Source organism: Mastigoproctus giganteus, chromosome 4 (genome assembly GCF_048544385.1).
Source record: "Mastigoproctus giganteus isolate SK-2022 chromosome 4, ASM4854438v1, whole genome shotgun sequence".
In the NCBI taxonomy this organism is placed as follows: Eukaryota; Metazoa; Arthropoda; class Arachnida; order Uropygi; family Thelyphonidae; genus Mastigoproctus; species Mastigoproctus giganteus.
The window spans coordinates 241527708-241543919 of NC_143578.1; the positions used below are offsets into that span (position 1 = coordinate 241527708).

Consider the following 16212-nt stretch of genomic DNA (forward strand, 5'->3'; position numbering starts at 1 on the left):
TGAAATACCACCACTTTGCTTATTGGAGGCTTGAAGTGGTGAAACCCATGTTTAGTCTCTAGAGCAAAGTTTCCGGCATCCCCCTCCCCCCATACTTCTCCTTCAACCCATGCACGGTACTAAGTACTATAGGTTTTGATACCTTTCGTGTTTGGGGTTTTCATAAAAAAAAAAAAAAAAAAAAAAAAAAAAAAAAGTGAGTCGGAAATATAGATTAGTTTGCCGAGAAAGAAACCAGAATACTTGTTGCCACTCTGAAATGCTGATAAGGTCTTATTTGCATTTTTATTTCATCAAAGTATATTATTCACAGAATGTGTACCACATGGCACATGATAAATGCTGAAACTATGAAACATTTAAAACATATGAGATAGACAATGACAGCAGAATATCTAAGCATGTTCAGTTCCATAGTTTATTACTTCATCACAGTATGTTCATCTATGTAGCAGAGCCATGAAGACTAAACACATATTTGAGATGTCTAAACATACTCTATAGCCCACATCTTTCACTGTGAGTACCATATTTTTAGTTCCTTAAAAAGCCTGAAAGGTAATCATTTTAATACAGTTAAATATGAAATACACAGTAATGAAGTAGTGTAGAGCGGTTGGCTGAATTCCGTGCAGTGGGTTTGATTTTGCAATTTTAGGATAAACATTTCTTGTAATATTTTTATAATTAAAAGTAAAATTTGTGCATTTTTCTGTTTTATTTAAGTGTATTATTTTTTATTCCATTTTAGTTGTTCTAGATCAGAATGGCATCAGTAAGGGCTATGGCTTTATTCGTTTCACTAATGAAGCTGAATACCAAGCAGCTTTAATCGAAATGCAAAATGTTCATATAGTGGGATCAAAGCCAATCAGAGTCAGTATTGCTACTCCAAAACGGTATGATATGATTATATTTCTTTCTTTTAACGTCATATAAAAGATATGCATATTTTTAAAATCACTTGTCATGATGATTTTGAAAAATATTTTTATTACAAGCATGTGTGCTATGAATACAAGATGCAGTTGGAACATTTAAATTTAGATGTCTTGGATGGAATACAGGCCAAAGGCTTACATCTTTAAACTCTTGAGAAACAAAATGTAAATTACATGCTATCAAGGTTAAAGGCAGCACAGTTATACAGAGGACAAAAACAAAACACACTTGCATAAGTACCAAACTGTGTGTAAAGAGTTGGGGAGAGGGTTGCCTATTTTTAACTCCTGCCCCAAATTCCTAATTTTTGGAGGCAGAAGAAAATAGAAAAAAAACTTACTCCATATTCTAAATTTAATGAATGATTTGCTCTCTAAGAACTGTGAATAATTTTTGTTTTATATATAAAATTAAGAATCTGTATTAAGCTTATCGATTAATTTTTGTGATAGGTCAAGAAGCATTCTGTTTGGGAAATTTGATGTGCTATTTAGCAAAGTTAGAGATGGGATGAGCCTTGCATTTTTTGGAGATATGTACCATCCAACGATCTCCCAATGCAATGAAGTCAGCCAGCTGTTATAAATATTCATGAAGGAATTTGGGTACATAACCTGGAGTAGACCTGAAATTGTTGGGATAAACCAATGATTATTAAGCTTCTGTGCTGATGTTATGTCTGCCCTTGTATAAATTTAATTTATACAAGGGCAGACAGAAAGTAATTAGAAGGAGGAAGAAAACTCAGCGTGTCAATAAGACAATAAGTTCCCTTTCAGATATAAAGTTATCACAAGTGAATTAAACAAAATGACTGAAAGAAATTTTCAGAAATGAAAACCCCCAGAAAACTACTGAGCTCCTTAACTGGTCTGAAGCAATGATAAGGTGAAATAAATTTAGAAAAGAATAAAAATAGTCAGCCTTATGGGATGGAAATAGAGGTTGCATGTTATATAAAGTATGTAGCATATATATATAAGAATGGTGGGTAAAAATATAGAGGGGAATATTGTTAACTTGCTCATTCTGCCAATTCAAGTGTAGAAATGATTCTAAAACACTGTTGTTTGCAAAAAATATTTAAGTAAATTTTACATTTTTCTTGTTGTCCACAGTGTAAGATGAATGTAAATTTTTCTATTTGACACCGGTTTTTAGTCTATAGCACTGCTGCCAATAGATAAATTTCTTTGAATTTGTCACAATACAGTAATACCCCGACTTACGCGAACTCGGAGTTACGCGGTTCTTGATTTTTTCGTTTGGTGTATGTATATCTAAAATTAGCTAACAGTGAGTTGGAAGTCAAACCATAAAGCTTGGGTAACAGCTTCCGTTTTTGAGGACTGGTTTGGTCACCACTTCATACCCGAAGTCGAACGTTATTGCAAGCCTAAACATATTCCATTTAAAGTGATGCTTCTTATTGACAATGCACCTGGTTGCCCTACTGCCACCCTAATTAATTTCGACCCACGTGTGAAAGTTGTGTTTTTGCCTCCAAACACAACCAGCTTGCTTCAACCGATGGACCAGGGAGTCATCAAAACATTCAAGGCTTACTATGCGAGGCATTCGTTTGCACGTCCGAATGAAGCTATGAGACAAAATAGTGAGATATCTGTTAAAGACTTTTGGAAACAATTCAGTGTTTTAGATGCCGTAAGAATCATTGAAGAATCTTGGTATGAAATTCACAAAAAAACATTGAATGGTGTCTGGAAGAAACTTTGTCCATTATTTTTTTCAAAAACGAGATGAAAACAACGCCAGAAACTGATCATGTTGCTCACGTGATAGAAGTTATTAATCTTGCCAGACAATTAGATTTGGAAGTCAATGGTGATGATGTCAACGAGCTGTTGTATTCACATAGTCAAGAGCTGACAATGAATGAGCTCATAGAGATGCGTGAGCAAAACGTCACTGAAGTATCCGACACTTCAGACCCAGTTCCACCAGAAAAGCACATGGCAATTTCAAGTTTGACAGAAGGTCTCAGCTCAATTGAAAAGGGCTTAAAAATTTTAGAACACATAGACTCCAACAAAGAATGCGTTATAGCTACAAAGCAAGGAATAAAAAAATGATTAGCTTGCTACGAAGAAATTCTGCGTGAAAAAAAGAAGGCGCTGTGTCGTCAGACGAATTTTTAGATTTTATGAAGCCATCGACATCGAAATAACTTTTTTACGTAACTCATTTATTTTTTTTTAATACATATTTTGTATTAATATGTATAAATAACTGCAATTTTATTAAATATTTTTCTTCTAAACTAGTGTTTTTGTTAGTCCTTGGTCCCAATTAAATAAAATTTATATGTATTTATATGCAAAGTTATACCTCGACTTACGCGAATTCGACTTAAGCGATATTCGTCGGACCCACCTATCGCGTAACTTCGGGGTATTACTGTACCTTGATGATTATCTTAATACTAGATCAAGTTAACGTAGAGTGTATGATAAAATTTTTAGAACAGTCCGTTATAAAAGTGCTCACTATTTATTTTGCTTGGGCAAACAATGTGGTCTAAATATTTGGCTTAATTTTTATAGGTTTTTATTGCAGCTGCAAATAGTTGATTTTCCTTGAAATTTTATTATTACATCAAATATGCATAAAAAATGTTATAACCATACAGATTTCAAAAAACAATCCATTGTGTTGTAACATGCACTTTTACTTCTGTGTGCAATGCAGAATACAAATTTTTCTATTCAATGTGATGTGATTTTTACAGTTTATATCACAGTTGCCAATAGTTAATTTTTTGTTGCAAAAATAATTTTATGTGTGAGGGGTGATCATTTAATTTGCAGACTGGTTCAACATTTTATGTTTATTGCACAAACTTTCCATAACTGCCACTACAGGTGCTTTCCCTGATAATTGCTGAACAGACTCTGCGTGTGCATGTCAGTACTTGTTAAGCTAGTGTTGTGTAAAAATAGTTTTTTTTTTTAGTCGTGTGACACTGACGATCATTTTGAAGCAAGTGTCATATTGGACATACCGATATATGTCCAATATGTCATATTGGACATACAGTGCTATGTGATTCATTATTGTATTAGATAGGACTTAAATGCATCAGAAACAGTTAAAGAGATGGATGAAGTGCATAGTAATGAGTGTCTAGCAATCACAACATAATATCAAGGCTCGCTTAGTAATATAACAGTTATTACAGTGACATAACGGAAGCACGCACTCAAGTGGGCCTCCGGCACACAACATAGAAATGTATAAAGCTGATCTCAACTCCACAGCCATTCGTGGACAAGGTCAACATTCCAAAATATTATCTTCATTGTTCCTAATAACTTGCCAACAGAATGTCTACTGCTCTAAGATAGTCTGGGCTGACCTTATCTACTGCCACTTGAGCCAAGGTAGTCCTCTGCCAGCAATTTATACACTTAGATGTTTCTGTACATTTAGTACAATTTTTGAAGGAATGGCTCACCCAGCACAATGGTCACAGAACTCATCAACTTGGCAGTGTTTGGCCACATGGCCATACGTCATACACTTGCAACACTGTGTTGGTGCCAGCAGGTCATACACTCGGTGTGTACCCCCCCCCCAATCAATGAAAATTCTGGTCTGAGCCAACAGAACTCATCGTATGGCTCCAGGAACTGGAATCACATAATTAGCATTAGCATTAGTAGAGGCATTTGATGCAAGAAAGCAAGCTTATGCAGCATCAGCCAAAAAAAAAAATAAATAAATAAAAAATAACCACTTCCACTTCACCCCTCTGTTCGAAATACCTGTCCAGCTGAGCCTTAAACTTATTTAGGCTATCAACTTCCACGACAAGGGATGGAAGTCTGTTCCACCAACCAACCACCCGCTGGCTAAAGGCAAATTTCCTCACGTCTATCCTACATCTGTCTTTCCTCAATTTGAATTTATGCCCTCTCAGGTGATTATTCTGAGCAAGAGGAAGAATCCCATCAGCATTGAGTATGCTCAAACCATTCAAGACTTTATACACCTCTATCAGATCACCTCGCTGGTGCCTAGTCTCCAGACACTGTAATTTGCAAAACTTAAGCCTTTCTTCATAAGAGCACCCCTTTGTTCCATTCACTAATCTTGTTGCCCTTCTCTGTACTCGTTCCAGCATCTCTACATCCTTCTTGAAATGAGGCCTCCAGACCTGTATACAGTACTCTAGGTGTGGCCTGACCATTGCCTTATACAAGGGAATAATCACCTCCTTATCCCTGCTAGAAAAATTCCTATATATCATCGACAATGCACCATGAGCTACTCTTGCAGCCCGTCTGCACTGCTCAGAAAACTTCATATCTGCCTGCGCAACCACCCCCAGGTGGGGGTGGTTGTTGCCATTAAAGCCAGAAGAACCTCTGTCCTTATTGTGAGTCAATATAGTCACTTCAGTCATCACTCTGTCTTTAGGAATTCCACATTCTGTCAAATTCCTTTGCCATAACTCTTCAGTAAAGTGTTCTTTAGTGACCTTTGGATCAATATCAAAGACAACAAGAGGGTCCTCTCTAACTCTGTATGGTAACAAGTCTTCTACCTCTGTATGAAGCATATAGTGATGAGTGTCTTGGTAGGATGGCCATATTCCAGTGTCATTTGTCATTTGAAGGAGCCTTTATCCTAGATGCCACCTGGGCTCCCACCCATATGCACCTAGTTCTCAGGGTTGATCTTGTATTGAACCTGTTATTTGGTTAGTAAATGTTATACATCTTATAACATTAGTTAATAATAATGGTTAGAACAGAATCCTCAAAGTATCAAAGACTTTTGATAGAACAACCTTTTGGCCTTTGCGGCGGGGATGATGTCTCCCCCCCCCACCACGAGGAATTGGGTCACTCTATCTAACCAACATTTCATCACCCGAAGATGGTGAAATGTTTGCTAGATAGGTACCTTAACAAAATCAACAAATCTGTTGAAAAAGTGACTATGATTAAACAACTCCACCATATTCCAGTGTGACCGAATTTTCCAGCGTGAAGTTGTTTCTCTATCAAGGCAATGCTAGGCACCATACGGCTAATATTGTGCAGGCAGTGATCACTGTTATAGGTGCTGAGGTTCTACCACATCCCCTTATTCACTGGACATAGCCTCATGTGATTTCTTCTTGTTTCCACATCTGAAGAAAGTTCTGAAAGGCAAGTGTTTTGTGTCCAACACAACAATGCTTGTAGAGCCTCTACAGAAGCACTTTGCAATCTTTTGAAAAATGGCTTGCAAGAAGCTTGAACTTTACACACTTTTGCCACCGTCATACCCATGCATTTAATGCATGGTATGACGGTGGCAAAAGTGTGTAAAGTTCAAGGGAGAGTATTTTGAGAAGGAGAAATCCAAAAAAGATTCAGATGATGACAATTAAGATAAGATCTTGCACCAGTCTGAAAATTAAATGATCACCCCTTGTAAATCAAATACATATCCAAGAAAGTTTCTTTTAAATATCTTTCTCAAAAAATAATTCATAATTATCATGCATTTTTACTTTGTATAAATAGAAAAAAAAAACTGCATGTTAAACAGAAAAAAATTTACAACCATGTAGAATGATTGTAAAGTTTTTTCTGTTTAGTACCAGGCTTTGGCAGTTTATACCAGGAGTGTCATCTTCTTTTCTTGTTAAGCATACTGCTTGTAGGGTTTAGCAAAGATCAATTTTTCCATTTTCTTGGTTTTCCTCTGCTTTGTTTGCCTGTGGCTCTCCATTTCTTTAATATTTTTGTCCCTCTGTCATTCTCCCTCCTGGCTTCTTCTTCTTTCAGTCACATAGCTCCCTAAGGAGCTATTGTGGCCACCAACAAATTCCTCCAACTGCATCGATCGTGTGCTATACGAGCAGCATTGCAAAGTGTCATGCCCAGAAGTTCACTGACCCCATCCTTCCACCTAGTTGCAGGTCTTCCTCTGCGCCTCTTCCCCTCGGTTTTTCCTTCCATTATATTCTTCAACAGAAAGTTTTCCCTTTTTACTATATGACCAAAGAACTCTAGTTCTCTTTTGTTGATGCTATGAAGAAGAATTTTAGGCCTGCAAATTTTATTAAATACCCAGTCATTTGTTCTTTGATCCAAGTAAGAAATATGCGGTATTCTCCTGTAACACATTTCAAATGCCTCAATTTTCTTCCTGTCAACTCTTTTCAGAGTCCATCCTTCACATCGATAAGTGGTAACTGAAAAAATTAACGAATCAGTGATACTCAGTTTTGTCTTTAGGGGCAGATCATGATCTCGCCATAATTTTATCAGATTAGCAACCAAAGTTTTAGCAATTGCCTGTTGTCTCTTATCATCGTTTGAGCAGTCACTATTTTTATTTATTCTTGACCCTAAGTAATCAAATTTATCAACTTCTTCAATATCTTGCCCATTAACCTTTACTTTACTGGAACTGGGATTATCGCCAATCACCATAATTTTACTTTTACACACATTCAGAAACAATCCTTTTTTCTTACTTGCTTCACATATTCTCCTCAGAGTTTCTTTAAGATGATCCTTAGAATTGCAAATTAGCACAGTATCATCTGCATAATGAAGGTTGTTTATCTTCAGTCCTCCAATTTTGATGTCAGTCTCTAAATCTTCCAAAGCTTCACACATGATATCTTCGGCATAAAGATTAAAAAGATGAGGTGACAAAATACAGCCCTGCCTGACACCGTTACCTATTGTGAAAAAGTCTGTTTCCCATGTTCCTGATACAGTAGCTTAATCAGCTGAATTATGTGGATTTGGAAACCCATAATAGTCATCGTTTCCCATAGTTTCTCATGTTGAGAACACAGTCAAATGCTTTTGCATAATCTATAAAACACAAAACGATGAACTTTTTTTTTTTTTTTTTTTTTTTTTGGCTGATGCTGAATAAGCTCATACACTTGCTTTCTTGTATCACATGCCATTACTACTACTACATTGAATTCTTTGCAATTTTCAATAATCAGTTGTAGACTTAAGATCTGATCTCTGGTTCCTCTACCCCTTCTGAAACCTGTTTGCTCTTCTGGCATTTCTTCTTCAAGGTTTCTTGAGATTCTGTTTAATATGATTTTAAGAAGAACCTTGCTAGCGTGAGAAATTAGGCTAACAGTGCTGTAATTTGAGCAAATTTTCTGATCTCCTTTTTTTGGTAAGGAAATTGATTAGGAAGAAAATTGATTTCTTCCAATTTGATGGCCACCATCCCTTTTCCCAAATTTTTACAATCATTTTATGAAAAAACTCTGCGCCCTTCACACCTGTGGCTTTAATCATTTCCGCTGGGATTTCATCAATTCCAGGTGAATTGCCACATGTAAGTTCTCTGATGGTTTTTTCGACTTCTTCCTTCAATGGAACTGGTCCAAGATCACATTCTTGAAAAGGGGGTGGCAGATCATTAGTGCCAGCAGATGCTCGGAAGAGCTGCTCACAGTATTCTTTCCACCTTCCTTTGATTGTGTTCTCTTCTGTTAAAATTTCTCCCTTTGGAGTCCTTAATTATATTAAGTTTTGGTCGGAACTTTTGTCTTAAGGACTTAATTACATCTTAAAGACATTGTACATCTTTTTAGTGTTGTTTCTTTTGTTGTGGAATTTGATTTCTTTACAATTTCGATTCCTATAATCCTGTTTGTCCTGGCTTAAACAGTGCTCGATGACTTTGCTTAGTTCCTGATACTCTTCATTTCCTTGTACATGCTGGGCTTATAGCCTTAGTTGCTAATGCGCCAATAAAACCCAACAACCAACCAACCAACATGCTGGGCTTTTGCAGTCCTTCTCTGTTCAATAAGTTTAAAAGTGGCTTCTGTAATCCAAAGCTTCCCGATCTTTGACCTTTCTCTAATGTGTCTATTTGCTGAATCCTTAATAATCCTTTTTGTATTTTCCCACATTTCCTCAGGCAGCATATCATCATCTAGTTCTAATAGAGCTTGAAAACGATTGCCTGTTTCAAGCATGTAATCGTTTGGAATATTTTCTACATCTAATCGTCTAGGGACAACCTTATTCATGATCTTTTTCAGCTTCAGCACGATGTGGAGTAGCTGATGATCGCTGCCACAATCTGCTCCAGGAAGTGATTTTGCTGTGATTACACTGGAATGCCACGTTTGCTGCATAAGGATATAATCAATCTGATTCCTTGTTTTATGATCAGGAGATTTCCATGTGTAGAGCCTTCTCGGGTGCTACTGAAAGCAGGTGTTACCCTATGACATCAGATGATAAAATTCAATTAAGCTTTCACCTTGCTCATTTCTAGTGCCAAGACCAAACCTACCACATTCCAGACTAGAAGAAACTGTCTTGCCTGCTTTTGCATTAAAATCACCTGTGAGTATCAAAACATTCTTTTTTGGGAAATCAAAAGCTGACTGGAGATTTGCATAATAAAAGTCCATATCTTCATCTGTGGATGTTGATATCGGTGCATATGCAACTAAAACTGTGATAATTACTGGCTGGCTCTGAAGTCTAACTGTCATCGTTCTACTATTAATAGGATTGTATCCAAGAAGAGACCTTGAACATTCCTTATTCAAAATGACAGTGACACCATGTTCTTTTACTTGGTCACTTCCAGAAAAACAACCAAAAACCCATTTCCAGTTTTGAAATGACCTTGTCGTGTCTAATGACTTTGGTTGCTCCTAAAATGTCAATTTTATACCTATCCATTTCATTGATAACCATATCCATATTGTCTTCTTTTAAACTTTTTACATTCCATGTGGCCATGTTTACCCTCTTCTTTCTTAAATTTAATTTTGAAGGGCACACAGTGGCATCCGGGATCTGGTTAACAGCAGTTTTTGGAGTTGTTTTTGCTGTGGTCTCTGTGGCATCAGATAATGTGGTGGTATGCCATTGCCTACCACATGGCTGATTTTGAAAGGGGCCGCTTTAATCGTAGGAAGAGTCATCATGCATCTCTCAAGATGCTTGAGAAGAGAAAGTTGACTACAGCAGAGCCCTGCTTATTGCAGAAATGCTGATTACAGTTGGCTTTCGCCTAGTTTCCAGAGGTCGTCATTTATATATATATATATATATAATTATTATTTTTTTTTTTTCAGTATATTCGCACAATTAATTTTTATAACTTCAGTCAGTAAATTTATTCATAAGGTGACACTGATTTCATACGTTTTTAAATATTCACTTCTATATTTCAAAATTTTTACCACTCAGACATAAAATATATGTATAATGAGAATCCTCTTTATTTCTTCTTCCTTATGATAAGATGTATCCACATAAATTGCATCACCTCTTAAAGTTTAATATTTCCTTATTAACTCTTTCTATAGGTAACTCATCTCAAAAGACACTATTACATCATCCTGTGAAAGTAGTGATATTGCATCACCATCCTGTTTATAAAACATCCACCTGTTTCTATTTGTTTTCACTTCCTATTCAGCAGCAGTATGGCTTACACTAAGATTACTCCAAGGAAGAAAAGTGTAATTCTTCCTCTTGATAAGGAGGGCTTTTATAGTTGATATATTGCTGCAAAAGTTGACTATAACTAATCTACTGTGTCAAGGTTACTTAGAAAAAAATGTGAGATTGGAGATGTCAAAAAAGAAAATCTGGAACTGGACTGAAATGGAAAAGTAGTGCAGCACAGGATGGAGTGTTGAAGTGTCTATGCCTGCATGATCGTTGTGCAAATTCCACTATAGTCATATGGAAAGAATACTAGGGTAGATTCAAGTGATAAAACTGGCCAAAAAAGACTTGTAATGAGTGGCCTGAAAGCCTATTGACTGTGTAAGGAGCCTTGATTGACAAAATCCATGAGGAAAAAATGACTAACTTAGTCTGAAGAAGATGCTAATTGGAAAATTGAGCAATGGGAATCAAATATTCTCTGATGAATCCAAATTTATCCTCCATTCAGATGGTAAATGTTTCATTCGGTAGATCTAACAAAAGATTGTATTCAATCAGTGGTAAATTTTCCACTGGGCCAGGTGGTTTGGGAATGCATAATCAGCAAAGGAGCGAGCAGAATACATTTTGTAAATGGTACTGTTAATGGTGACTACTAGACAAACAGTTTAAAGGAAAGTGTTCTGTCTGCCATCAGAGACCTTTTTCAAGATCATTTGATACAATTCTTAGTATACTGATTTGAACTTGTTGCAAACATTGCTATTTTGTCATTATTATTATTATATTTTACATATATGTCAGATAATGTACCTTCATTTAATTTTCTTTCTTCCTCTTCATGTTGCTAAGCACAATCAAATGAGAACGTTTTCTCTGTTGCAGAATATCTTCACCTTCTGAACTTTCTTCTGCAGCATCTAGATTTTGTGTATCTTCTGCTCTGTTCAAAAAATCAGTAATCTGGGTTTGTTTGCTTTTGCTTGATAGATCTTTGTAAATTTCATGGTATGGAGCTAAGCACATTTGAAGCTCCCTTTTGAACTTTGTGCTCCTTTCAGTCGAAGGATCTGCATTCAAAAAATAAGACTAATTACTCAGCCAAGTTTATGTATGCTTTTTAGTGAAAAATTTGGAACGTCAGAATTTTCATCTGTGCTGAATTGATTTGGTTTACCTCTATTGAAATTTCTGCAAATTCACTTCTCCAGCCTCTTTTTTCTACCAGTAATTCTTGAACGTCTTCAGTAGTCATATCATCAAAACCTTCCTATTATTCTATTTTCTGCCAGTTCAATCATATTTCCTGAATGAACTGACTCTGACCGTACATTTTTCAAACATGCATTTAATGTTGATGGTTTTACTTCTTTGAGCTGTGAAAAAGCTGTGATTCCGGTACAGTCCACAATTAAAAAATGTTTCCATGCCTCCATCACTTCAATAGCTTTGGATTCAATTTTTCCCAAAATCCATTGTAACGATTTTTTGATGTAGTGAATTTTAAAGTTGACATAATGCCTTGATCTAATGGTCGAATTAAAGAAGTTGTATTAGGTGGTAGGAACATTATTTCGACATTTGGATGGCCTGGTGCATTATCCAATAGCAATAAAACTTTGAAATCCAGATTTTTCTGCTTTAAATAGTTTTCCACAGCTGGCACAAAACAATTTAGTAGGCATTCTTTAAATAAATGGGCAGTTACCCAAGCTTTTTTGTTTGCTTTCCAATATACCGGTAACTTTTTTATTTACACCTTTCACTGCACAAGGATTAGAGGATCTGTAAAGTAGCATAGGTTTTATCATGCAATCTCCTGATGCATTACTGCATATAAGTGTGATTACATGATCTTTTGATGCCTTAATACCTGGTGCAGTTTTTTCTTTTTTTGAAAAAAAAAACCGTTTTGTTGGGCAATTTTTTCCACCAGAGACCTGTCTCATCGGCATTGAAAACTTAATGTGGTGTGTGTCCGTGCTCTTCAATAAATTTTTGAAATTCCTCTGCATGCTTCTTAGCCTCTTCATTATCAGCCAATGCACTTTCCCATTGAATTCTTATATTATGTAATGAGAAGCTGTTTTTAAATCACTCAAACCAACCTTTACTGGCAACAAACTCCAGGTTAACAGAAGATTTTTTATTTTCTTTAAATGGTTATGAATTTTTAGTGCTTTTTGTTTTATTTACATTACTGTCTAATGGGATCCATTTTTTTTTATTGCTATTGTCAATCCAAATACTGAGTGCTTTTTCCATTTTCTCAATTATTGGTGCTTGGGGACGAGCTGTCATATTTATGGAGATGATAGATCCTGCAGCAACAGCAGATCAAATTTTCTGTTCATCAGCACCTCCGTAGCCAGGTGGGCAGGAGCAGCAGTGCATAGCACACGCTTCTTGATTAGACCGGGGTTCGAGCCTGTGACCACCAAATACGGAGGATGCAGAAAGGTCAGTGAATGACCACCACATATGCCCGGAGCAATATGGCCTTAGTTGCTAATACTCCTAAAAACCAAATAACAAACAACAACATAACAATTTTCTGTTCATTTTTCTTTATGGTCTGGATTGTTGCTGCATTTAAATTTACATTTTTGCAATGTATGACACCTTTCCCCTTTTTTTAAGATGATCCAAAATCTGTATCTCTGATTCTAGAGAAATAAAGTTTATTCTAGAGAAATAGTTTCTTTTGAGCAGTGCTTTTTTGCTTTCCTTAGGCATAATTTAAGGCTGGAATTTGATTTACAACAAAGAAATTATTCCAATATGGGTTCTTAAGAATAAAATTTAGTGATGTAGCCGAGTGGTCAGGAGCGTGAGTGAAGTAGCATGTGCTCTTTGAATGGACCAGAGTTCAAGCCCATGACTGCTAAATATGATTAACGTTTGTATTGATGATTTTTTGTAAACTCCACTGGCCTGGTGGTCATGCTGCAGTGTAAACACAAACTTTTTTTTTTTTTTTTTTTTAAATACATACCTGGAAAAATTCATAAATAATCAAATAAAAGCCAAAATAACCTTACAAAAACCCTAAATGTCACGAACTGCATGCTTCAAAGTCACAATTTTTTATGGTCTCAAACAAGCACAAGTTCAATAGCACAGAACCTAACACGGGGATTTCCTAATTTTTTTTTTTTTTTTTTTTGTATAATGACAAGCAAGTCAACAGCAGGGATTCACAAAAAAGAATGGAAATGTTGAAGAATTACGTCCAACATAATAGCAGGGTTCCCCCCACACAAAAGCTCAAAAATAGTGTTATGTAATGTTTGCCTTAATTCTCCGACCACATTATATTAGTACCATGTTATGGGGGTTTCCTGTAATTATTATTAGTTTGCTGGAACCTAATGACAGCAGTTTTTCATTAAAAACTTGCATAATTTTTAATAGTGGTCAGATGCAATGACTGAAGATGTTCACTATTACTCTGATGTTCCAACCATACCATCACGTCATTATTGTTTTCAAGTACTTTAATTTCTGATGCTTTTTCCTTACACCACTCATCCATATTGTCTTCCGAGTCACTCCCTATATCACTGGCCTTCTGTTTATTGTCTGTCTTCCCAGTGTTCACAGAGGCTGCAATTTTTTCCTTGCTCAAGTAATGTGCAACTGGAGCTTCTGCATCTACCTCAATCTAAGCAGCCAGATCATTTGCTCTGAGACTGCCACCAAATATGTTACTACCAGCTTTTGCAGGCGCCTCCGTAGCCAGGTGGGAAGGAGCAGCAGTGCGTAGCACACGCTTCTTGATTAGACCGGGGTTCGAGCCCATCACCACCAAATACGGAGGATGCGGAAAGGTCAGGGAATGACCACCGCATATCCCGGAGCAATATGGCCTTAGTTGCTAATGCTCCTAAAAACCAAATAACAAACATAACAACCAGCTTTTACTTCTTGTTCTGAAAATTCTGCTGATTCAGGGTTATTATTAGCGATCTTATCTTTTCCAGTACATTTTTCTGAGCAGTTTTCTGTTGCTGTTGAGCTTACTTTCTCCCAGGCTAATCCAATATTACATGGAATGTCTTTCAGTGTTAATATTTTCAGAAATTCTGGAACTTGAATTTCTGAGTTGATAGACTCCAGTGTAAGTGAAGCAGGCCTACAAAGAAAGAAAACTAAACTTAGTAAAAAAACAGTGATGTGGACCAGTTCTTATACAAGTGCAGTGGAGTACCAATAAATGAGGTAATTTTGAAGTAACTCACCATGTTAACTTACTTGCTTACCAGCAATTAATTAACTACGTTAGTAGGCTTTTGAAGGCTCAAATAATGCTCTGATCCATAAGCTGAATTAGTGCAGTTGTGTTTCTTTGCAGAGATGTGACGCTGATCTTGCCATCTTTCAATTTCAGGACATCAGCTGGAGGATGAGCTGGGCAGTGATTCAATAGTAACATCCTTTTCAAGTTTTTTGGAAAGCAAATGGTATCTCACCAATGGTATAAACTCACTTTCAAACCATGAAGCAAAAATATCAATTATTATCCAAGCATTGAAGCTATTTCTATAAAGAGATTTCATACTGACATGCTTAAAACGCCAGAGACTTTGACCCTTATCAATGCACAGTGGCTCTAGCTTGTGATTTCCAGTCTTGTTTGCACACAATAATACAATAATTCTCTTTTTGTTAGTTTTTGTGCCCCTTTGTTGGGTGCCTTTTTAATGTCCAGTGACTTGTTGAAATATTTATGCTTCACACCAACCAATTTAAATAAAATAAAATGTAAGTTTATTTACAATTAAAATATATATACTATGACAGAAATGAGGTTAAAATAAAAGCGTTAAAAGCTTTAAAATACATGAACAAAGTAAAACTAATAAAAACAGATGTATTTACAATGAATATAAAATGACTGTGACCGAAGTTAAAATAATAAAATAGTGATAAAAGCACTAAAAACTAGCTTTCGGAGACGACAGACTCCTTTCTCAACAGTGTGCTTCTGTTGTAGGAAAACGTCCTTAAATAGCAGTCTCACGGCACTCGTCACATGATTCCACAGGAATATGGTTGGAATTTCCCACCTGCGTGCTGGAACTGGAAATGGCTTGGGAGCGCACCAATAAAAACCGATCATCTTGTTCAAGAACGATGGCTTCAATGAGGGGATGTATGCGAACACCCCTATCCCTGTTAATAGTGTTACCGCTAGCTGTCCCAATGCGCTGGCTCTCAAGCCAATTATGGTCCCAGAACCCGTGAGCTCAGTCGTGATGACCGCACCTCAGCTTCAGGGGAGATCTGATGCTGCTTCTCCCAATAGTGCTCAGCCACAGCAGACTTCGCATAATTTGCAGTTTTTATAGCCTTCATGTGCTTGCCCAGACGTTCTTTAAGTCATCGCCCTGTCTCACCAACATAAACCCCACAATCCGGGCATTCATTTTCATATACCACCCCACTACTAACTTCTTTTGCTATGAGGTCTTTAATTTGTGATATCACTGTGTGCAACCTTCGTCCCGGAAGTTGCACACAGTGTATCTGGCACCCCCGGACTGTACGTGCAATGCGTTCAGTAAGGCCCGGATAGTAAGGAATGTATGCAGTGATCACAGGGGCAGACTACTCACTACGCGTGGACTCTACCCCTCTAATAAATGTATCCAAAACCCTCTGGGGATAGCCTCATTTCTTGAGGTCTGCTGTGACTGATAATTTCTCTCTCTTTATCCTCGGGGGTACTGCAGTGAGACCCAACCCTATCTATTAAGGCCTTAACTACACTGTTCTTGTGTTGGCTGGTTTGTGCCGAGCTATAATGGGTATATTGCCCTTCACATAGGTTTCCTGAAAACTT

The 16212-nt window shown here is 36.7% G+C and overlaps 1 protein-coding gene across 2 annotated transcripts in view; it reads left to right on the forward strand.

Moving 5' to 3' along the window:
- Secp43 (tRNA Selenocysteine associated protein) overlaps positions 1–16212 on the forward strand; it is a 179218-nt gene that overhangs the window by 115089 nt on the left and 47917 nt on the right. For both annotated transcript variants that reach the window (XM_090372127.1, XM_090372128.1), the window contains exon 7: positions 752–899. In XM_090372127.1, the coding sequence (XP_090228253.1) occupies positions 752–899 (148 nt within the window). The remainder of the gene's footprint in view (positions 1–751; positions 900–16212) is intronic.